General features: G+C 45.7%; 1 protein-coding gene across 3 annotated transcripts in view; it reads right to left on the reverse strand.

Annotated features, from left to right (window-relative positions):
- Positions 1-516: 516 nt before the first annotated feature.
- The window catches only part of impact (impact RWD domain protein), a 47,748-nt gene continuing 25,219 nt past the window's right edge, over positions 517-23,045 (reverse strand). For 2 of the 3 annotated variants that reach the window (XM_036522620.1, XM_036522619.1), the window contains exons 8-11: positions 16,280-16,353; positions 12,528-12,618; positions 8,819-8,953; positions 517-639 (exon numbers count right to left, since the gene is read on the reverse strand). In XM_036522620.1, the coding sequence (XP_036378513.1) occupies positions 580-639; positions 8,819-8,953; positions 12,528-12,618; positions 16,280-16,353 (360 nt within the window). In that variant the 3' untranslated portion in view covers positions 517-579. Of the gene's footprint in view, positions 640-8,818; positions 8,954-12,527; positions 12,619-15,500; positions 16,354-23,045 lie in introns of those variants that run through there. The other variant, XM_036522621.1, reaches the window with a different exon arrangement.

Here is a 23,045-nt window from a genome sequence, read left to right on the forward strand (position 1 = left end):
CTCGGGGATGGGACTCGGGGATGGGACTCAGACTCAGACTCAGGCCAGGACTTGTTGTTAGGACTTGGGGCTAGTATTCGGGGCTGGGACTTGGGCAAGAAGTGTTACAGCAGAGGCGTATGTACTGTATGGAGCTGTTAAAGTCAATGGTGGACTGAAATGGGCAGCTCTGGCTACAGTAACTTACACAATACCAGAGATTCAGATGCATGAATTTATTCATTTCTTCATCATTAAACTCAGATAAATGTAAACAGTCATTTTTGAAAACAATTTTTGAAACCAGCACTCTTTAAAACAGTTGCTACCACAATCAACAAATATGTCAAACCCATCCATCTGTGTTCTGTTGATGTTAAGAGGAATCAGTCATTTTTTCTTGTGGTAATTAGTTAGAAAGAAAGTGAGGGTAGGATTTTTTTTTTTTAATTTAAAAAAAAATAATAAAATTTTATAATTTCATTTAATAAATCTCAAAGATGCAACTCTATAGCTAGAAAACTGCCTTTTCCCATTTTTATTCTCAACAAAAAAGCCATACAAACTCTTATTTTTCTACGGTTCCTTTAGATTTTTTTTTCATTTGGCCTTCTTGCTTTTTTGCTTTTTGCCCCTTCCTCCGGCTTTGGATGAGTCCTCCTAGGAAGAAGAAGAAGAAGAATGAAAAAGTGATGACAGTTTTGCAGAAAGACCACACAACTTGCCACATAATTGAATGGATAAACAGCCGGCAGCTGTGGTCCGGCTCCCTGAGCACTGCTAAGGACGGCTGCACCAGGTGTCACCCCTGCCACTGCCCGGCTGGAGGAGCCTGATCCGGGGATAACAAGGGATGTTGGCTGGCTGCTTCCCGCTGCTTCAGCCTTTGTGGTCCTCCTGCTGTGTTTACATATATCAAAGAGAGGCGCTTTGCTTTTTTTCGCGGGCGCCCGCCGCATGCGGATGGCTGCGCCCGCTCGTCAGACGAACCGCGGCCCGGTTTATTAACCTGAGCCCCCCCGCGGTTAGTGCGGCCTCCGGACTTTCATCCGGTTACCAAACTGCCGTTACTACGCTAGGCGAGCGCAGGGGGAGACCGACCAATTATCCGCTACGCGGCCCGCATCCAGCAGTGCCACCTGTCATGGGAGGAGGGCGATCACCGTGGAAACGAGATCTGCCGCTTCTTCGGGATTGATCGCTTGGCCGCGTCGCCCGGTGGCCTGCCAAAACGGCTGAAGCTAAGCGGAGCTGGTCCTTACTGGCACTTTGCAGGGAGCTCTTCAGGGATAAGAAGGTTGCCAAAGTGCTGCCAGTGGGCCAGTAGGGGGCAGGCTTCTCTCTGAACTAGACTAAAACTCAACTCCCGTGGCAGTGAGGGGAACACCGTGCTGCGGGAGAAGGCATATTTTCAGATATTAAATCAAAGTCGTGACTAAGCGTGGTCGTTAAAGATCTCATGACACTTAAAGCCTGGGAGGGTTTGTTCACTGATGCAGATGTATACTACCAATGCAAATGAATACTGCTGCATAGTTAACGAATTCAGATGAATACTGTTGTACAGTTAACTAATTCAGATAAACACTGTTGTGCAGTTGACAAATTCAGACGGACACTGTTGCACAGTTCACTGATGTGAACGGATACTGCAGCAATGCAGATTGATAGTGGTACATAAGAGAAAACTGATCAATTAATCAATGTAAATGCTTAAGAGCCATATTTCACATTGAACCAACATGCACTGGGACGTTTTACTTTTCTGTAACTCTGAATTTTTCATGATTTGCTGGCATAGAGAACACCTCGGCCTGGCCATATACAGCTACAAAGGGCTAACGATGCACATATTACATCAAACGTGCAACTGGGGATCTTCAGCAGATGTGCATAAACTGAGAGGGAGGCTCAAAAGCCACAGCTGCAAGTGGCTGACACATCAATGACTACGCAAATGACAGGACAGTGGCAAGACACAGGAGGACACTTCATAAATAATCACCGGGGTGTTATTGTGCGGTTTAAAAGACAAGGGCTCTCCTAACGGCCCTGGTCAGTCAGTAGAACAGATGAATGTGACTTGATTGTACTTCAGGCTGGGGTCTCGAATAAACCAAATGTTGCCCGGCGGTACCTTCTTTTCTCCCACACTCTCCCTCCAGAACAGAGGGTTCCCGAAACCTTCCGAGCCCCCGGCCCACTTAATGAGTGAGAATGGTTTCTGTGACCCACATACTTTCAAAAAAAAGGTTGCTTTCCATAATGCGTCAAAATCTCAGCAAGCGCAGCAGCCAGTTCAGACCCAGGTCTGGTCTGAGTGAATGTTCACAGAAAGGCTACAGATGACCTGACCTTCCACATGTTGCAACCCATCCACGCCACTCTCGGGGTGCAACAGTGGCTCCCAGTTTAGTCTGGCATGAAATGACATATAAACGTATGTTAGTTTGGGAACTACTGCAGCAGAGCATGCATTCAGTGGCAAGGCTCTGAAACTAACAAAGGCCACCCCGCGAATGCAGGCAGGGGTCAAGAGCCACTCTGCTGAGTGCTTTTTGTGAAAACAAATTAAAATTATCACAGCCAGTGTTTCTCAAAGGGCCCTTGTAAAATGCATGATGCCCAAATACAAGCCCCTTAAAGACCAGATTCTGCTGGGTTTTTTTTTTCCTGGTAAATCAATACCATTTTCCAGCTGTGAAATCTCCTGCTAGTTAACTCTGTGCAATCTCTGGTTGTCCAACCACCAGCTGAATATGACAACACGATGCAAATTCGTCTACCGTGGGAAGATTCAGCTTGACTCAAAAAGCTAGTTTTGGTCTGAGAGGTAGCCTGTATCATGTTTGTCACATCACGCATTTTGATAGCTGGCACCCCTGCTGATTTAAAGACGTGAAGACACTAACTATACTGACTATACTGAGCACACAGACAGAAGACAAATAAAGCCGTGTTCAGGTATGGTACAAGCCATCAGAAAAAGGGGAGCCCAATTAACTACCTAGCAGTAGCAGAATAAATTATTATGGTTTACCTGTCAGCTTTAGCTGTAACATTAGCTTGCTGGATAGCTGTTTTTTGCAAATGAAATACAATGCTGGTACCGCACATGGTTGATTCTGCATGGCTGGCAGAGTCCAATTAAAATGTAGCTTGATCCGCAGTAAATTATTTTGGCTGGTGAATTTTTTCATCTTCCAGCCACCCTGGCTGGTAAACCAAAAAGTTCATTTCAAACCGTGCTGTGGTATAATAACAGACCTTTTATTGCTTTGGTTGCCTCTCTTCTGTAGTTGAGTCTACCTAAAACCAACAAATAAAACTTCACTGCCACTGCAGTCAATAGGCTGTGATGTTGGAGACTATTGGGAACAGAGTGTGATGTTGGAGCTGTAATTCAGAGAATAATGGTGAGGCTTGTGTATCAAAGTAGTTTGGTCTATACAGACGCATTGGGCTGTCATGATCTATAATGTTTTTCATTTAGAAATGCTGCTGGATGGTAATGCTACATACTTTAATTGACTTTAATAACTGGACTTTAAAAAAATGACCGTAACTTTATCATCCCATGCCACTGGAGTCAGCAGAAGCCTTAAAGTTGCACATTGCAGCTACTGTGATATTGTGTACACAAGTGTTATACACAATTGTTCCACTACTATGAGACCGTGCAAAGCAACAGGCTGCATATTTCTGCACCATTATACAGTTAGTGTTAATACATTATTCACAGGCAGATCAAAAATGGCTGACAAACTCTGCCCCTCTAGTTAGCAATGTAATTATACTGCAATCCATGCCACATTAATCCATATGTGATTATCTTAGAATAGAAGTGATATATTGTGAGAGTTCTGGCACAGAGGGACCAGAGAAATCCAGTACTTGGGTGCCAAGCTGTTCGCAAAATGACTGACATTAGTGAGGGGATTTATGCATAAATGCAGGCTGTCAGAGCCAGGAAATTGTTCATGCCTTCGGAAAATTCATATGGATGCCAAATTAAAAAAAGAATAAGAGAGACAAGGGTTTGAAAGACAAAAATACGAATATCACACTGTGACAAACATCTGTTCGGTTCACAAATGGATTCAACCACACAGGCACTGAATATTAACACCATCCTGAATATTAATGAGAGTGTGGTTAATATAATTGGTCTTAAGTGTATGGCAAGTGGTCTGTAAACCAGGGAATAACAAAGTTCTGCTCTTGAGGGCAATGTGTGAGGCCTTCCATGCCAATTAATTTCACAACATTTGACGTTTTCTGCTTGGGAATCTACCTTGGGCATGTACAAGTGCTCATGTTCATTGTTGAATAATTACACATCTGTTTGTAAGCTACAGTGGCCAGGGGTATGAGCAAGTAAAGATTCAGTGTGTTTCACCGCGACTAATACAGTTCACTTTGCAGACTGGAGAGTATGTCAGATTTGATTTACATCAGCAAATGATGTGAGACATCTTTACCCGGACTGGATTTTAATCACATGTCCAAGCACGCAGCACATGCTCAGAATAAAATGATATTTCAGTGCCGCTGGAGCTGTTGTCATAAAAAAAAAAACTTAAACATACAGAAAGGTATCGGTGGCACAGGAAATGCGTGTTTCCCTGTATAAATACAGTAAAAACGTATGACTCATTTTACGAGTGACGTGTTTTCTTATGTGGGTCGATATTTAAAGTAGCCTCCATAAGCCAGGCCTTCCTCACAAAAACTCAGCCAACCCCTCAGCAGTCAACAACAAAACCTCATAAATAGTCCATCTCTTTTAATTTTAATTTATTACATTTTTAATTTATTAAATGTAATTTATTAAAATGAATTAATTTTAATTTATGTTACATGCAGTCATTCATCGCCATGACATTTGGATTTCACATCAATTTGACATATTTCATGTTAATTTCTTTCACTGGCTGTGAGCAGACAGTGAAGCTTTAACTAAAATCACCATTTGCATAGTGGAGGGCTGGATTTATGTTGTACATCCAAAGTTCATGCCCCGCCCCACACAAAGCACATGCTCCGCCCCCTACACAAGTACATGCCCCGCCCCCACACTGCCTCTGCCCCTGCCAGACTCTTATTCAGGAAAATGGAAAATGGAAAATCTCTCTTATGAGCGCAATGAGTACAAAAGCTAATTTTTCTCAAGAGAGGTATCTCCTGATGCCTTGATGAATCGATGCCTGTGTTTATGCGTGTTTTAGGAAGGATGGCTAGATGCCAACAATTCAGCTTTTTTGTAGGAAACTTGGAAACTGGGCATGTTTTGGGTGTAAAATGCTAAATTGCCTTCTATGAAACATTTGTTGCAAACAAAAGCAAACAGCTTTGTCCCGCTGTGCCCTAATCTGTGTCACTAAATCATTTCTTTAAAAGAAAAAAAAAAAAAAACACCACTTTGTCATTGTGTTGTGTGTGTGCTCTCTTGTGCTTTTTAATTTGGCAGTTGGCTGAATGCTATAAAGGCTTGAAAACATTGCTGGCCTGATGAGCTGGAGAGTCAGTGAATTCAATGCGCTGAATAGCAAACAACATTATAGCCCTCAATATAGCTGTGGCATTGTCTTTAAAAAACAATTGGATGTTTTTCCTTTTTCTCTATATGTCTTTTTCTGACCATGATACATTTAAACCAAAACATAACCTCCTCAATCCCTCTATTCAGCCAAAACCCTTCCACATATACACTCAACACCCCCCCCACTCATCCAGCCAAAGCTAGTGCACATTTAAAGCGAAATGCTTTCTCAATCCACAATCCAGCCAAAGCCACTATACATTTCAACCAAAACGGCATCTCAGTGCATAATCCAGCCAAGACCCCTACACATTTACACTGAAACACCATCTCCTCAATCCCCCTACCCAGCCAAAGCCACTTCACTTTTGCTCCAAAACACCATCTCTTTAATCTCCTGCCCAGCCTAAACCCCATTTACACATTTACGCCAAAACTCCTTCTTCTCAAATCCCCACTTAACCAAAATCATAAAACAGCGGCAGAAATGTGCCCCGCTGGCAGAGTTTCGTTCTGGTCTGAAAACACCGCTGCCAGTCTTTAAAGTCGACACGAACCACAGCAAGCGTTAAAAGGGCGTGGACGCAAACGTTGAAGAGAGCTGAATGCTCAGGTGCTTTGATTCATCTTATTTAAGGGCCACCTTTGTGGAACGGGGGAAAGAGTGTGGTGACCGGCTTTCTGACATCCGTTTTGTCAAAACAAACGATACGCTGACAAGCAGAGCGGCCCGTTGCCATGACGATCGTATAAACTGCTTGAGGCCAGCCCTGCCCATGGGGTCAAATTGAACTCAGAGCGGGCATCAAATAATCAGTGACATCTTCGGCCCGCCCAGCGTCAGATCGACACCGTTTTCCCAGAACAGAGGTGGGGGGGGGGGGGGGGGGGGGTTGCTGCCGGGGAGGCGTTGTGGGGGTTTTAAATTGCCGCTCCTCGCAAATTGCCTGGGCGCGAAACGGCGCGGTGTGGCTGCCATTCACCTGGAAATTAAAGTCCGATCGCCGCACAATCGCCGCTCTTCCTTTCCTGTTCTCAAAGGGCTCCCCTTTTCATCCCTTCAATGGGGATGATTCAGTGGCAGCTTGGCTGTTGCGTTTTGAACGCCTTTTCTTGATCGGAGTGAACTGTGGCACATGTGTACTCCGCAAAGACAGCCGCCTGCTCCTTCTCCGACGATGGACGAAAAGAGATCGATGGGAAGGGTGTACGATTTTCAGCGGGATTTGCGTTCGAACTGGGTCGAGGGGCTGGAAAGTGACCATGGGCTAATCCTGTGAAAAAACCTGCTTTGTGGTACATTAATATTGTACCACATTTATTATGATTAATATATCACATTACATTATTGGCATTCAGCAGACGCTCTTATCCAGAGCGAATTACATAGGTTACAATTTTTTACATGTTACCCATTTATACAATTGGATATTTATTGAGGCAATTCTGGGTTAAGTACCTTGGCCAAGGGTACAGCATCAGTGCCCCAGCGGGGAATTGAACCAGCTGCTCCTGCTCCTTACCATTATACTACACTGCCACCCCATACATATTGGTATATATACAGCAATACAAATACGCCAATATATGTTGGTATATCATAGTGGGATGGGCTTTGTGAAACCACAGCATGCAAGCTGTAATGGACACGGCAGTGTATTCTGGGGGAATACATCGCCCTCCACTCCGATGTTACCGTTCACATGTGCAGGAATTATTAGGCAGAACTCGCTAAAACCTAACAGGAATTTTCCAGCCAGGGTCCATTAAACACGCTGTTGAACTGATTAAAACCCATGTTATGTGCAAGCCTCATATTCATGTGGCAATTTTAACTTGTGCCTGTGAATGGAGACGCGTATCGCCTTTGAACAATGAGATGGAAATTTGAATTGCTTCTGAAAGGCTGCCGATAATGCTCGCTTTTTTCAGTTTGCACCATTGTACGATCTCTGCATCACAAAGCAACTCGGCATCCCTTTTAAATCTATAATTTAACAAAATTTAATGTATATCATTTTAACAAAAACATAATTCAACGGAGGAAAAAGTGACTGTGGATTTTTTTTTCCTCAGATGAAGTGACAATAGCTTTATTTTTAACACTGACAGATCTGAAAAGAGCAGCGCATGTTTTCTAAATAGTATGTGCTCAGAAAAGACAATGACCAAAATAAGCATCCACAATCAAAATCCTGCAAAAACAGTCCTGCTAAAGCATTCTGTTTTATGAAAGACTTCCACAAGGCATCTTATAACTATAAGCATTTTCACTGTAGTTCACTGCAGCTCACCATATTTGCAGTGTTAATTGAAGCATCTGCTATCAGGAAGTTCAAGGCAACCGCTAGGGTCGTCACCATGCACACAAGACCATTTTAACTCAGCATACTGTGGGGAAGAGGGGCTAATTTAAACCCATTCCACTACAGATTGCTCCTTTCCTCAAGAAAGCCTAGCTCAAGACACAATGGCTAAAAACCCCCCGCTGAGTGAATGGATCAATTTTTCTTATAAGATGAAAAAACAGAACTTACGTAATGACTGCGAAAAACAATTATTACACACTACAGATAATTATGATTTTTATATTTGTGTATCATTCAGCATTTGTGTTTCTTCATGAAGTCATCACTGTATATAAAGCTTCTTTTGATCACGGCATTAAAAGTTTCTTTTGAGCTCGTCCACATTATCTGTAATCTTATCTTAATTCCCTCTGCTACACTTTCTATTCCTCCTAGCAAATTTATTTCATGCATGACTGCGCTCCATGGGCTTTGAACACCGCTGTGGTACTGTATTCTCTCTTCCTCTCATCTGAGTAAACCTGTCCTAAGTGTAATGCAAGGCACAGGGAAACTTTGATGCCGTCTTGGATGCTAATGAAATAAAAATGTGTTTCTCTCGATGGTGTAATTACTTGTGCTACATTATATTACATAAAGCAGTGACTGAAGCATCACACTGAAGTGGCCCACGCCCTTCCATTGGCTCTATATATCCAGAAAAGAGCGAGGATCTATAAACCCCATACTGGGCGGAGCTGTCATGTGCCGTCAATCACTGACTCACACGGACCAATCAAAAGCTGTCGTGCCTCCACAGCTGAAAACTGAGATTTGTCTGTTTTTTCCTCCTGTTTTGGGGCTGATGAAGCCTCGGTCTCTGGTCACTAGCGCTGCTGTCAGGGAAATCGCAAGAGGGCGAAGCCCTGTGTGACGAACTTACACTACTGCTCTCTAGGGGATGTCGCCGTGACGGCGCGGCGTGGCCCATCTCAGGACGCCATCTTACCGTCGACTCCGTGTAGCCCTCCTGGACCAGGATGCTCCTGGCGCAGTTGTTGATGTGCTTGAAGCGGTCCGGTCCCAGCAGGATCCCTCCGTACCACCTGGAGACCACCACCATCACGTTCCGGACATCCAGGATCTGCGAGGGGGCAGAGGCGGTTGGGGGCAGTAAAATGTTACATTACATTATTGTCATTTAGCAGAGGCTCTTATCCAGAGCCACTTGCATAGGTTACAATTTTTACAATGTTATCCATTTATACAGTTGGACATTTACTGAGGCAATTTCGGATTAAGTACCTGGCCCAAGGGTAAAGCAGCAGTGCTCCAACGGGGATCGAACCAGAAAACTTTCAGTTACGAGCTCAGCTCCTTACCACTACGCTACACTGCCGCCCCAAAAAGCATGAAAAGGATGATGTCACGGCATCCAATTTCATCCACATTCACCACTGACTCATCACTCAGCTGAACCTGGACTGCAGGCAAGATAAGAGCCGGGCCTGCTCCTTCAGCCCCATGCCCTGAGTGAGGTCTGAAGTAGGGCTATCGATCATTACCAAACACTCCCAGTGCATTAGTGGATCTGTGCTGGGGACTATCAGTGTGACGTAAGCCTGTGCTGCTCTTATGGACTGCAGTAATGGGCTATGCCTTTGCTGAAGACTAGTGCAGTTATGGAACTCTTGAGGATCACTTTTTTGGACTTGATATATGTTACCGTGACATAACATTGTGCTGTTCTTATTGATCACTGTAAGGGACTAACACAGTGCTGCTCTTACTGATCACTGCAAGGCACTACCCGTACTTTGATGTAAGATTATGTTGCCCTTGCGGGTTGGTGTTAGGAGCTCCATTTATGCTACAAGCACGGATTTCGGGCCGTGTAAATTACGCCGCAATAAGCCCGTCCGCAGAAACAAACAAACACACCATGAGCGGAATTCAGTCTGAGCCCGTCCGCGGCGGAGACGCTTCATCGCCATGGCGCCCGGGTCAGCTGCAGTGACCGCGATTCGGCGGCCTTGGCGGTGGCGGCTGTCAGGTGCGGGCTTCCGATACGAGGCCCGGGAATGACAGCGAGTATCTGCGCCCGGGCGACTGCGGCACACGCGCGCCCGTCAGGCAAAGCGGGGCCGCACAATGAGGCAAATTGGTCGCGCTGAGGATTCGGAGAAGATTCGGAGAAACTGCAATCTGCCGGCGTCGCTGGCGTCTTTGTTCGGCCGCGTTAATGAGAAGATAGCTCCGCTCCCACGTCAGCGCTGCGCTCTGAGGGTCGGGAGACCGGGAGAGGAGGGCGAGATGTAAACCCCCCCCCCCCCCCCCCCAAAAAAAAAAACAAGGGCGCAGAACTGAGATAGTCAGAAGCACTGAAATGAATTGCAGATGCCAGCGGTACACGATCGGAGGACGGGAAAGCTCCTCGTTTGTGACGGATCCTGCTGGAGTGTGCATTTTCCGCGAGTGCCGGTAACTCAAAACCGCAGGGGTAATGTTTTAAGCCACAGACACGTGCTCCTTCCTGTCGCACGGCTCTACGTTTAGCTGTTCCGTCAGGGCGGACACGAGATGCAAAAAATCACTCTTTATTCTCTTTTTCATTTAATGATTGATTGATTCAGTTTCGGGCTTAAAAGAGGAAAAGGACTGCATCTACCTCATCTCTCAGTTCGTAATAAGTTTGCCCTCCGACACCTGCTTGGAATGGGGAGCAGTTTGCATCGTAGCAGATGACTAACGGAGAGAGATCATAGCAGGTGACTGAGCGAAATCCTGACAGATTGCACAAAACCCATCTACCGCTCAGCTCTTTGGAGGAAGAAGTCTGGATGCCAGTCACAGCTTGCGAGGTCTAATATTTAACCTTTTTCGTCATATACCCAGAATCCCCCCCTCCCGCACGCACGGCAAAGTGAAGTTCTGTACGCTCGGAGCTGTTCGTAATTAACGCATCACGCTGATCGCACTCCCATCAGGCCTTTCATCTCGAACGCCGGAGCGCGAGCGTGAAGCAGGAGGTCCCGGCAGCCGACGCTCACCCCTCCGCGGCGTTCATTTCCACTCGCGTTCCTCATTATAACCCATTCTTGCAGGCTTTGCACATCCCCTGCCTGCTTGCAGGTTTGAGCAAGGCTCGATCCCCACACAATCAAGAAACAGAGAGGTTTATGCCTGCCGGAAAAGCACGGTATGTTCAAACGCGACATCGCGAACACAGAGAAAACCGTCTAAAACCTGAGAATATATATTCTGTTTGAAGCCAAAAACATAAAATGTTTCCATTTTCACATAATGTGATCGTTTAGGATATCTCATCGGGCATATTGTTAACAGTACAAAGAAAATCAGTAGTTGACACATTACATATTCTGCATATAAGCTATATATTTGGACACCTCAAAAAAATGAATTGTTTAGTTTTCAAATTTTATCATATGCTGATGTGCACAACTATTTTCCATGGGAATTTTTTTTTTAATACCTAGAAGGAATTCCATTGTTCTGCCGGGCCCGGCTTTCCCTGGTTCCTGAAGTGCAACTGCTCAGGCATGCAAAGTGCAGATTACGGGCACTCCGCTGGCGGTAATTTCCATTTATATAGGCCTGGCCCGCCGCAGCCCAAACTGCTGGGGCGCGAGGCGTCACGGCAACAAGCCTCGGTAACCCTCCCCCGAGCCCCATCCACTATTCCCGAAATAAAGTTCGTTTCAAAGGGTCATCCGGCAGAGCGGGCATTCGTGGCGGCAATCACCGCGTTTCACAAAAAAAGCGTGAGTCTGCATTTGGCTGACCGAAACAATAATGATAATAATAAAACAAAATTAAAATCAACAAATGGATTTGGGATGACGAATGGATTCATTTTAAGGGAATATATTATTCATATTCAGGGAATAACAATAAAATAAAACATGTGGAAAAAAATGCCCCCCAACCCCCCCAAAAAAAAGGCACCGCAATCACCTGAGATAGCATAAGCGGGAATGAAAGTGACCCGGGCGGCGTGCAAAATAGCGGGTCATTATGGCTGCCCGATTCCGACGGGTGTTGAGGGGGCCGGGGGACGGGGGCCGGGGCTAGATTACAGCGCATTGGGAATGGTCCTTGACTGTGAGGTGCTCTGATGACCCCCCCCCAGTGCTCTGAGACAGCACTCGGACGCTGGGCCCCGCTCCTGATTACGAAACCGTTTCCCTGCCGAAGGGCCGAGCACGTTGGGGGGGGGGGCTTCATTCCCCCTTCGGCATCGTAATAAGCGGGCGGATCCGTCCCGAAAACCCAGCCCCCTTTGCTCTCTCATGACACATGACACGTCTGTCTGTCTCTTCTGCTAAACTGGCTGGATGAGCACAGATTCAGACGGGTACTTAGCATTCCCTGCTAAAGCCTTAGGCGTACATTATGCTAGAAGAAGAAACAGTATTTGCAGCACACGGCTGCGCCGCCCGTCCGCCCTGCCTCAGCGCCCTCTGTGAAAGGGCCAGACTGGCGATAAACACAGGCGATGTTGCTGCGTTACGGGAGAATCAATATGTAATTTGCAGCCTTTTTTGTCCAGTTCACCTCAGAGAAACCGGCTGAATAAAACGAAGGTCGCACTTCCACGTGTTGTTTCACAAGGCACCCACAGCCCGTATCCGGCGTGATTTTCGGTTGGGGGGGGGGGGGTAGGGGTTGTGTGTTTGCAGTGAAAGGCGGGACCGCACCTGCAGCAGGTGAAGAAGTCTCCCACCAGCGGCTGTCTCCCCATCATCCTCGCAGTCCTGCATGAAGGTCTGCCTGTCCTCACAGTATATCCTGGAGAAGCACCAGAGAGAGGCAGTGTTACCATAACCCAGTATCAGTAGGCTTTTTACATTACATTATTGTCATTTAGCGAACGCTCTTATCCAGAGCGACTTACATAGGCTACAGTTTTTTGACATGTTGTCCATTTATACAGAGACTTACACTGGACATTTACTGAGACAATTCAGTGGGGAATTGAACCAACAACCTTTTTGGTTACCAGCCCTACTCCTTACCACTATGCTGCCCATTTTTGTTTGGGCATTTAGAACTTCCTCCCCTGTATAGTTTCATTTTCATGAATGAAGCCGTTCGTTCACTTTCTCCCTCTTTAAATACTTGCACAGTAACGTTAGCCTATGTCTCGCTTTGCATTATGTAATGTCAAGGGTGAATTTTATATTTCCATTTGACTCGAACGAAAAGCTTGAGCAGGGCTTTGATAGGCATACAATTATTCCACTGCAGAAAGATGATGTCTCATCCTAGGATGAAAATAAGAAAAGATGATTCACAACGGCACTAATTATGACCATTGACAAGACTCCGTGAGCGTAATTGCAGCGCTTGGTGATGTGATTCATGCAGATGGAGTAATATAGAGGGAGACCTCATCCACCTCCTGGAGCACCGGAACAAGAGCTGGATGTGTAACCAGGAGTTCTCACCTCAAGCCACACGCCACTTTGACCTGAATATGCAACTGTGTGGATGGATGATACTGTATTTGAGAGACACACAATATGTACACTGAGTATGCGTGAAAGCGTGCTTACTAAGCAAATAAATATATTACCCTTAAGGTAATTAAGGGTAACATTGTATATTTACATTAAAAGGTACTTAATGTAGAATTGCCTCAGTAAAAAGCCAGCTGGATGATATAAATGGATAATGCGTAAAAAACGGCAACCCACGTAAGCCGTTCTCACACGTTGTTAGAGTGTCTGCCAAATGCCAAAAATGTAATGAAAATATTACTGCACTGTTTATTTTTTTTGGTGGGGTTTGGGCGTGGGGGAAGGAGTCCATCATGAGTCAGCTTCATGTACCGTTTTTTCATTTTCTCCTACAAGTTGCAGACATTAACCTGAGGATTCATTCAACATTTGCGTTTAACTTTGAAGGCGGCAGTGTGGCATAGTAGTAAGGAGCAGAGCTCGTAACTGAAAGATTACCCTTGGGGAAGGTACTTAACCCAAAATTGCCTCTGTGAATATCCAGCTGTATAAACGGATAACATATAAAAATTGTAACCTGAGTTGTTCTGGATAAGAGTGCCTGCTAAATGCCAATAATGTTATGTAATGTAACTTCAACTCACCCAGCAATGGCGAGTAACTTCAACTTACCCAGCCATGTCCTACTGAGGGGTGGTGGAGGTAATCAGTGGAGTCCACTGCAGACAGTGACCTTGCCCGCTGGAGTAATGAGCGGCTCTCAATTAGTCCCCTGTGATAGAGCCGGGTGTGGGGGCTCCCAGGTAATTACGTGCCTGGGAGTTGTGCCCCCGTGGCTGTGAAGGTCAGGGGGGTGATAATACCAAGTCCATCAAACCTATTAATAGCCCACGCTTGTTCTAATGAACAGGGGTCTGTACAGTCCCAGGTATGTTTTTATATAACGGCGGCTTTCTGGACAGCAGTGTGTTGTAGCGGTAAAGGACCACCTCTTCCAGCCCGAAGTTTGCCATTTAAGCTCCCAGGTGGGGTGCTGCTGTTGTACCCGTAGACGAGACACTTAATCTGAATTGCTTCAGTAAACACGCATATGCAAATGTGTATCTTAAGCCGTGGAGACCGATGCTGCTCTGGACAAGGACATCTGCCATAAACATAAATAATGTACATAATGAGCTGGGCAAATTCATACTCATATATAATGCATGCTGTTCGTATTGCAATCTGGGCGATCGCGGCCCTGACGCCAAAAAGCTCCAGCCAGCTGCTCGGCGCTCTGCAGGCCTCTGAAGACTGCGATAAAGTCTCTGCTTAGAGGCGGTTAAATGTGCTGAACGGCTTGCAAGAAAACCATCATATAAAAGCACTGGCAGGAAGGGGGGATGGGGATTTTTGGCGCGATACGGAGAATGCTGAGCTCTGAGAATCTGTGTCTCCTTTCCCGCAAAGCATGTTTTGTTCCTGATGACGTGCTTATCGCAAAACGATAACAGTGATCTGATTAAGCGGAGGGTATGAGAGCGAGGCTATGCTCGGCCACAGGAACTGAGGATGCGCTTATGGTAAGCGTTGGCGATAGCTGTCACTTCCTGCTGGCTGATGGGACAAATATGATGTTGTCATGGACGTGACCGCAGCGGGCACGTAGCCATGGCGATTTGGCTCTGGGTGGCCACCCCGACGGGCCCAAAGGCCAGCGGTTCGCACCTCGGTGAGCCACAGGTGAGTATCACCTGTATATTACCTAAACTAAACCTAAAACTACCCTTTCTCCAGTTTTTGCTTTTGCTGGGTGTCCTTATCCACTCTTTCTTTGCACCCTACTTTCCTCTTCCACAGTGAATGAACTGAAAGAACGAATCGCTTCACCCTGAAGTTAATGAACCATTAAGAGGAAAAGCGATTCCAGCTCGCTGACTGGGCCCGGGTTTACCTCGCGAAGCTCGTTTCAGACGAGCCAAGACGGCTGGGAGAGGCCTCTTTAACGTGGGGTCACCCCGCTGCGATTCGGGAGTTCAAACCTATCTGAATGTCAACATCACCTGGCCCTTAATCCCCTCTCGACCTTCTGGCGCTCTCCCCCTTACCCCCTATCCGTGCCCACCCCCCTAACCCCCCCCCTCCAGTGATGACATGCTGTGATGATGATGCTGGGTATGTGTCCTCATCTGCCACAGTGGTGCCATTGTGACCGACCCCCCCCCCCCCCCGAACTGTGCGCCAAAGTTGTAATGAAGTGCATGTTTTATTACAGAGAGAGAGGGGAAATGAATTTGAATTTAAAGTCTGCTAATATCCTCTGTGTTGTCTGCCTGTACGATCATTGTTGGAGTTATCAGAGGGCTGACTGGAGGCACAGACACAAACCGACCGGGGAGAGGAAGATGGAGAGAGGAAGAGAGAGAGAGGCAGAGAGAGAGAGAGATAGGGAAAAATAAAAAATCTCAAGCTGCGGCCCCGGAGGCCCGCGCAGACCGATTCTAATTTCCCTCTAACAAAGGAACGTGGCTGCCCTCTGTAATTCAATCACTTAGCTGTTTAACAGGAGTCTTCACTCTGTTCCTGAACAGCTGGGTCCAGACATTTCTCTACGACAGCGATGAGTAGGCTAATTATTTTTTTTTCCCCCCTCTCAAATTATTACTGAGAGACTTGTATCAAGGCTGTCCTGCTGTTTCGTTGTCTGAAAAAAGATGATTAAGCATCAGGAACTGCTCCACTGTGTTCTCCGAATCCTGAAAATCGATATTAAACACGGTTTAAGCTAATGTATGACTGCACCACAGGGTTGCGGTACAGGGGGATTCTGATGAGGGGATTTTGTGTGGTGGATGGAAATAGAGATCCAGTCTCCACGTGACGTTTACCGTCTGGGATTCAAAGGAGGAGGATCTGTTACAACTACATGTTTGTTTCTGCAGAAAGACACATCCACGAGAGCGATATAAATATTCCCAAATTCCCTCCTCCCCTGTCTTCTTGTGACGTACCTGTAGGCGTAAATATTGTGCGTGGCACTTGCAATCTTCTTGTTTTCATACAGTTTGTCCAGAACCATTTTGACCTGAAAGAGACAACAGACAACAGTTGCTGGTCGCATTTCCACTGAAGGTCTTGATTACCAATTTGGCATCTGTGACTGGACCAGTAACAATGTGACACGCAGGTTGCAATCAGCTCCATGTTGGAGGGTACAGCCACCAGCTTCCAGAACAGGGCCTCTCCACAATCAGGACCCCCTCCAAAAAATGTAATGTAATGATGCAGCTAATCAGTCTCACATTTATTACTTACTGTAAAATGATGTCCATTTTTTAGGAGAAGGTACAAACATGCATTTTTATCAGCCTGATCATTATACATTTCTAATTTAACTGAGGAAAATAAAAACCATTCTAGATTCTTCTTTGATACCGTAAACTAAATGATGTCCAGTTTGTGCAGGTTTGTCCAACAGATTACACTGTAGTGGACATGATTTCATACACTTTTACTATATACAGAAATAGAACAAATAAGAAATGACATATCTACCCTTACCTTTATCTCCACAATGGCCTGACATCTTATCTAAAAGGACTCAATACTTTGAGTCACTTTCCCCTACTGAGCAAAATTAACAAGACAGGATAATTATGTCTAAAGGGTGAATTATGTCTATAATTATGTCTAAATCATCAACCTGTTCACTTGATCCAATTCCAGGCAAATCAATGTCAGATCTCCTGCCCGTGCTTTGTCAGCCTATGCTAAATATCGTTAAGACATTTTTTATCATCAGGCTACATACAGTACCTTCATCCCTAAAACAAGCTGTAGTTTAGCCCCTGCTGAAGAAAAAAAATCTAGATCTAAAACAACAGCAAAAACGGACCGATATCAAATCTCCCTTTCAACGCAAACAATTTGGAGAGAGCTATAGCTGAACAGTTTGTAGCCTTCCAAAAAAAGTCCAGTAAATATCTACAAGACCGTTCAGCTGTAGCGGAGCGAGCGGGGGGGGGGGGGGGAGGGGGGGGCAGAGGGTGTAGCTGCCCCGTGCCCACGGTTCTTCCAGTTACAAAGGGGCCCACCTTGGGCCCAATCCGCCTGACTGAACATCCATTTTTGTTGTTTAGTGGAATATTTTGAATAAAGTTTGTTTGTGTGTCTTGATTGTGGCAAAAAATAAAAAGCCAGACTGGGGGCGTAATGGTTTCGAACGACCCCTAGCTAAGTTTCTCGTCGCGATCATCGCTGTCACTGCTGACGGAGCCACGGTGTACAAACAGAAAAATTACGCCCTCTGTTCGAGTCCCAAAGTAGGAACCAGGCAATCCCCGGGTGTCTTGTTTTATTCCCATCGTCATCACTGCTGACGGAGCCGCGGTATTTAGCTATTTTGAATGAGCAGAGACACAATAGAGTTACAGAAAACGTTATTCGCTGTCCAGTATCCCTGCTGAAATAGCACATATCATTGTAATCCGCGTTTCTCTCCCTTCCGCCCTTCCATCTCTGTAAGTTTCCCCTTGGACCTGTCTTGCATCTCCATATGTCTTGCTGTTCTCACTTCATATGTTGCCACTCGCAATGTCATCCGTTAGCATGAAATAAACTTTCACTTTTATGCTAATGGACATGCAGCTATATGTCTCAGTGAAGCCTGGTGAACTTCTCCAGATCTTAAGACCTGAAGCATGTCTTACAGACATAATGCTCTGGATGACATTGCTTCTAAATTAAGGTAAAATTGAAATGATAGTCCTAGGCCCAAAAAAACTCTCATTCTACCATGGCAAATTTTGTGCTCAAATTAGTCACTCAGGCCCCCCTAAGTCACTTGTTATGGACATTGGAATTACAACTGTTAACAACATACAAGAGCATTTCAAGAAAGGCATTTATCAGCTACAAAATACTGCCAGCATTAGTCCTTTTCTTTCCATGACAAACACAAAAACTAGTTCATGCATTTTTTTTTTACATCTCAGTTGGACTACTGCAATTCCCTCGGTCAAAGTAACTTGAAAAGGTGCTTCTAAACGTTAAGGCTTTTATCGGACTTGTGCACATGTACCTAGACGATCTTTTGAGCCCCTATAACCTGTCTGATTACTTCATTCACACGTGGTTGGTTTGCTGATGGTTCCAGAAATTGAAAAAAAAAAAAAAAAATCTGGTGGTATGGCCTTTTAACACAGAGCTATGGAATAGCCTACCTAATTATGTTAGGAAACCAGTCATATTCTCAATTTCTCAGTCTAAATTGAAATTTTATCTCTGCAGTAGGTCTTATGGTCACATTGGGCACTGAGAAGGAGGGTGATCCGTGGCTACAGAACATTTTTGGTGCTATGAAACGTCTTCACTGTGGCCTGTCACTTTTTTCCCTTACTTTCAAATGGGGCAGTCTCCGATCACCTCCATCGCCATGGGTCTTATCCTTTCTGCTAATCCCCCCTTTGTATACCGCCATAGTTTATCTCTGCTGAGGCTACACAATGTCACACTGCCTCATAACATAGTGCACACAAAATTCCCCATTCATCCCATTCTAACCACTACCTTCTCTTCCTCTCTCCCTGTCTTTCTCTCTCTTCCCCCCCTCTCTCCGTTTCTTCCCATCTGAGCAACAAGTCCCTGTGGGGTACCGCCACCTGCTAATCTACCAGCTGCAACCAACAAGATGCCCTGACAGTCCCTATTGCACTGCCTACTGTTACATGGAGGATCCCCACTCAGAGCCTGCTCGAGGCCACCATGCCACCCACTGTCCACCTCACTGGCCATAAAATGGAACTGCTGAAATGAACGGATAAAGGGGAGGTGTTACCCTGTTGTTAGAATTTCTACTAATTTCTTGACCGCCCCTTTACCTGGGTCTGGCAATAATTTTTCCTCCAATTAGTCCAGGTTTTCTCTTTTTTTTTTTTTTTTTAATTCCCTCTGGAAAATCCATTATGCTTCATCTACAGTGCTTTGTGACAACCTCAACTGTAAAAATGTACTAACAAGTAATTTGATTGATTGATTTTTAAACACATAGTGCAGTTTGTTATTTATGCTGCAGTTAAGTCTCATGTGTTCCTGAATAGTGAATATCATTTCAACATTACTATGACAACAGTACGATCTCATCCTTTGGATTTTTTTTTGTATGTTTGTTTTTTCGGATTTTGTTTTCTGAATGATCAGGCTCTACACAGGGTGGGGCTCTTGAGGTTACCTGCCAAGAATGATCTCTACTGCCTTTTTTCCCCCCATTTCCAGCTGTTTCGTCTTTCTTTTCTTTTCAGCAGAGACCTTGAAAGGCATGTCAGATCTGGGGCTGGTGTGTGTACATCCTGGTTCCAGATGTCAGAGAGATAAAGGGCCGGCTCCACTTGGAACACTTTAAAGTGGGTGCTTCCCCTGAGACGGGGCTGGGGGGGGCGTTTGGAAGCCGAGCCCCTCTCGTAGCTCCTGGGGACCTAGCAACAGCCTGGCTGAGCGAAGCTGAGGCTGAAAAAGGCCTGAAATAAACCTCTCCAGCACAATGACGGGCTCTCAGCCGCGGCTGGCTGAGATGCACGCCCATGGCATGTGCTAACCCCCGCCGGAGGGGAAGAAAGGGTCTCCTTCCTCCACCCCGCTTTCCCAACACCAGAGGGCGCACTGGAGGTAATCGGGGGGGCACAAAATGGGTGGCAAAAGGAGCTCTGTCACAGATATCACTGTGTATGTGTGTGTGTGTGTGTGTGTATGTGTGGCGGTGAGTGTAGAGAGAGAGAGACAGAGTGTGTTTCTGTGTGATTAAAGTCCCCTATGGGCATCGCTGTATGGGCAATGCTGTGTGTGTGTGTGTGTGTGTGTGTGTGTGTGTGTGTGTGTGTGTGTGAAATCACGGTTCCTTTTGTGCCAGTGTTGAATGGTAGTAACAAGTGATAAGGTACAGGGCACTGCTTTCCTACCCTTGAGTCTGTGTGTACGTGTGAACTTTCGGAGACACAAAGTATTTCTCTTTAGTGCAAATGCAGCACTTCAGCCATTAAATTCCACTTCAGACCACAACTATTCCTGATACGCTCACTACTCCTGAAGTTAGACACGAATCAGTTGACCAGATTGACCAATAAATTGGCCAGAACCACAAATACAGAAGCGTGTCATTTTTTGCGCTTATCTAATTTTTTGAGCTCCACATGAGCAACCGTATGTGTTATGGCTGATTGCAAAATCAATGTTCACCCTTTAAAAATTAAAGCTTGCGCCTGTCTCTGTGCGAAACTTCAATGGTCACTTCAACACAGTGCCAAACAGACCGATACCATACATGTGCGCAGCGTGAACAATTACAGAACACTGAACAAAACATTTTGCAGAGCGCATATTTTGCAGGCTTTTGCAAATATTCTCTTCTGATTATCTGCATCACTTGCTGTTCTGTTTCCTCACCGCTTTGCAACCTTAATGAATGTGTAATTACGTATCGATGTGGACAGCTTGGGTGTCTTGCTATCATTTTTGCACAAATAACGGTAATTATCTGTGGGACTTGGACAGTCTTCGCATTACATTACACTATTGTCATTTAGCAGATACTCTTATCCAGAGCAGCTTATACAGGTTACAATTTTTACATGTTATCCATTAATACAGCTGGATATTTATCGAGGCAATTGTGGGTTGAGTACCTCGCCCAGGGGTACAGCAACAGTGCCCCAGCGGGGAATCAAACCAGCAACCTTTGGGGACAAGCCCTGCTCCTTACCACTATGCTACACTGTGACCCTACGAACAGACGTAGTTTGGGGTTTTGTAGTCCTGTTTGAACCCTTCACGCTAATACAAACGGTTCATGTTAGATCAGCGTGACCCTCTTGTGTCTGGTGCCTAAAACTGAGTGGGGCTACACAAGGTTAGTCCTAGGAGGGGAGACCTTCTGGAGAAAGGAGGGTGCTGTCGGACTTTCTGAAGGTGTCGTTCTCTCAAATCCACCTTTAAAAGCAAAGCTTCTGGGATACTGGCCTGTAGGTGATGGCATCATTTGCACGAGATGCTAAACCAAGGTCATGTCATAGAGGATCCCACGACAGTTAGCACAAAAGAGTAGAGGTTCTAACCTTTATGTCCAGGTCAAATTCCCAAAATGGTGACCTCAGCCTGGCAACCAAACAACTGCCACTGATTGGCTATGCAGTACGTAACATTTCCCCCCTCGCCTTGGTCCCCATGTCTTTGCTGACCTTCCAGGTTAAACACAGGTTTACATAAATGCCCACCGGTGTTGTGAAATGGGAGAAAATTCCGAACAGCGTTTTCCACTGCGGACCTGCAGGCTCTCCAGTGTGAGTGTGTGTAATTGCAGTCAGTGTGACCTACGAGTTCATCCTCATCCAGCTCCATTCAGTGCTCTTTTCCCCTACTGGCCTTCATGCTAATGGCAGCCGCGGTAAGTGAGGACTCTGGAGCTTTTCGTAGCGCAGCTTTCTCAATAAAATAACTGCTTCTAAAAGCTTATTACGAACCATGTCATTTCCCACCCCCCTCGGTGCCAATCATGCCAAATAACTTTTCAACTTGAGCAAAAGTGGGCTGAAATGATTGCTGCAGGACATTTCTTTTTTTCTCCTTTGCCACTTTTCCCAGAGTGCATGGTTGAATCTGCAGCCCGTCGGAGTGTGATCTTCACACGCCAGATGCTGTGGCAGGGGGTGTCAGATCTTGCATGTCCGTACCCTTGTCCGCTGTCGAGACAGACATTGCTGTAGCGCACTGCCAGGAAGTGTTTCTTCCAGTGGTACCATCCTATTCACGACCCCCTATTCTGCATATCCTTGACCCAGCAACCCACTTCCAGAGATAGGGAGTGTGAATGGCGTGTAAGATAATGGCGAGTGGTGTACCATAGTGGTAAGGAGCAGGGCTTGTAACCGAAAGGACGCTGGTTAAATTCCCCTGCTTGGTCACTGCTGTTGCACCCACAAGCAAGGCACTTAACCCACAATGACCTCAATAAATTTCCAGCTGTATAAATGGATGAAATTAGAAGTTGCTCTGGGTAAGAGTGTCTGATAAATGACAATAATGTAATGTAATGTAACCAATGTAACTAAATGAAAACAAGGAAAAACAATGCAAGGCACTCAGCTAGGATGCAATCGCCCACATGGCAGGGCATGGGAGACAAGCTGCCGTTTGGGTCCAAAAGACTCCCCAGCAGACCTCTTTATTTCCCAGCATGCAACATAGGTCCCTGCATCACCAGACCAGCTCCCAATAAGGGTTCGCGTTAGTTTTTACTTTTGAATAGTATTATAAATAATGAAGCCGAAATGAACAAAACTCCAGCGGCGATCTCCTGGCACTGATCTTAACGCAAAAGGGCGTCCAAAGAAACAGAAAACAACACACAAAAACAACAGCAAAGTGGCTTTGTGAACGGCAGTATCGCACTGTGTGACTCAGCTGGCCGCTGTTTTACCAAACACCTCCACCACATACATGAGAGCGGTCCTGTATTATATTATATCTATGTACATACGTGATACACACACACACACACACACACTGTCAGTACTTCAGCTTGATGTCTTGCTTGTATGGTGTTTCTGTCTTCCTGTCGGTCAGTGTGGGTGTGTCTTTTGTTTGTTTTTTGCGTGTTTTTGTTACGGCCCGTGTGCTCCGTCGCCCCACCTCCTGTCCGGCCTATCTGCCCTTCTGCCACACCCACCACCTGAAGACCGTCCTGCTCACCTGTTCCCTGTTAACTCATCACCAGCCCGTGCATATATA

The sequence above is a fragment of the Megalops cyprinoides genome, chromosome 2 (assembly GCF_013368585.1).
Source record: "Megalops cyprinoides isolate fMegCyp1 chromosome 2, fMegCyp1.pri, whole genome shotgun sequence".
NCBI classification, from domain to species: Eukaryota; Metazoa; Chordata; class Actinopteri; order Elopiformes; family Megalopidae; genus Megalops; species Megalops cyprinoides.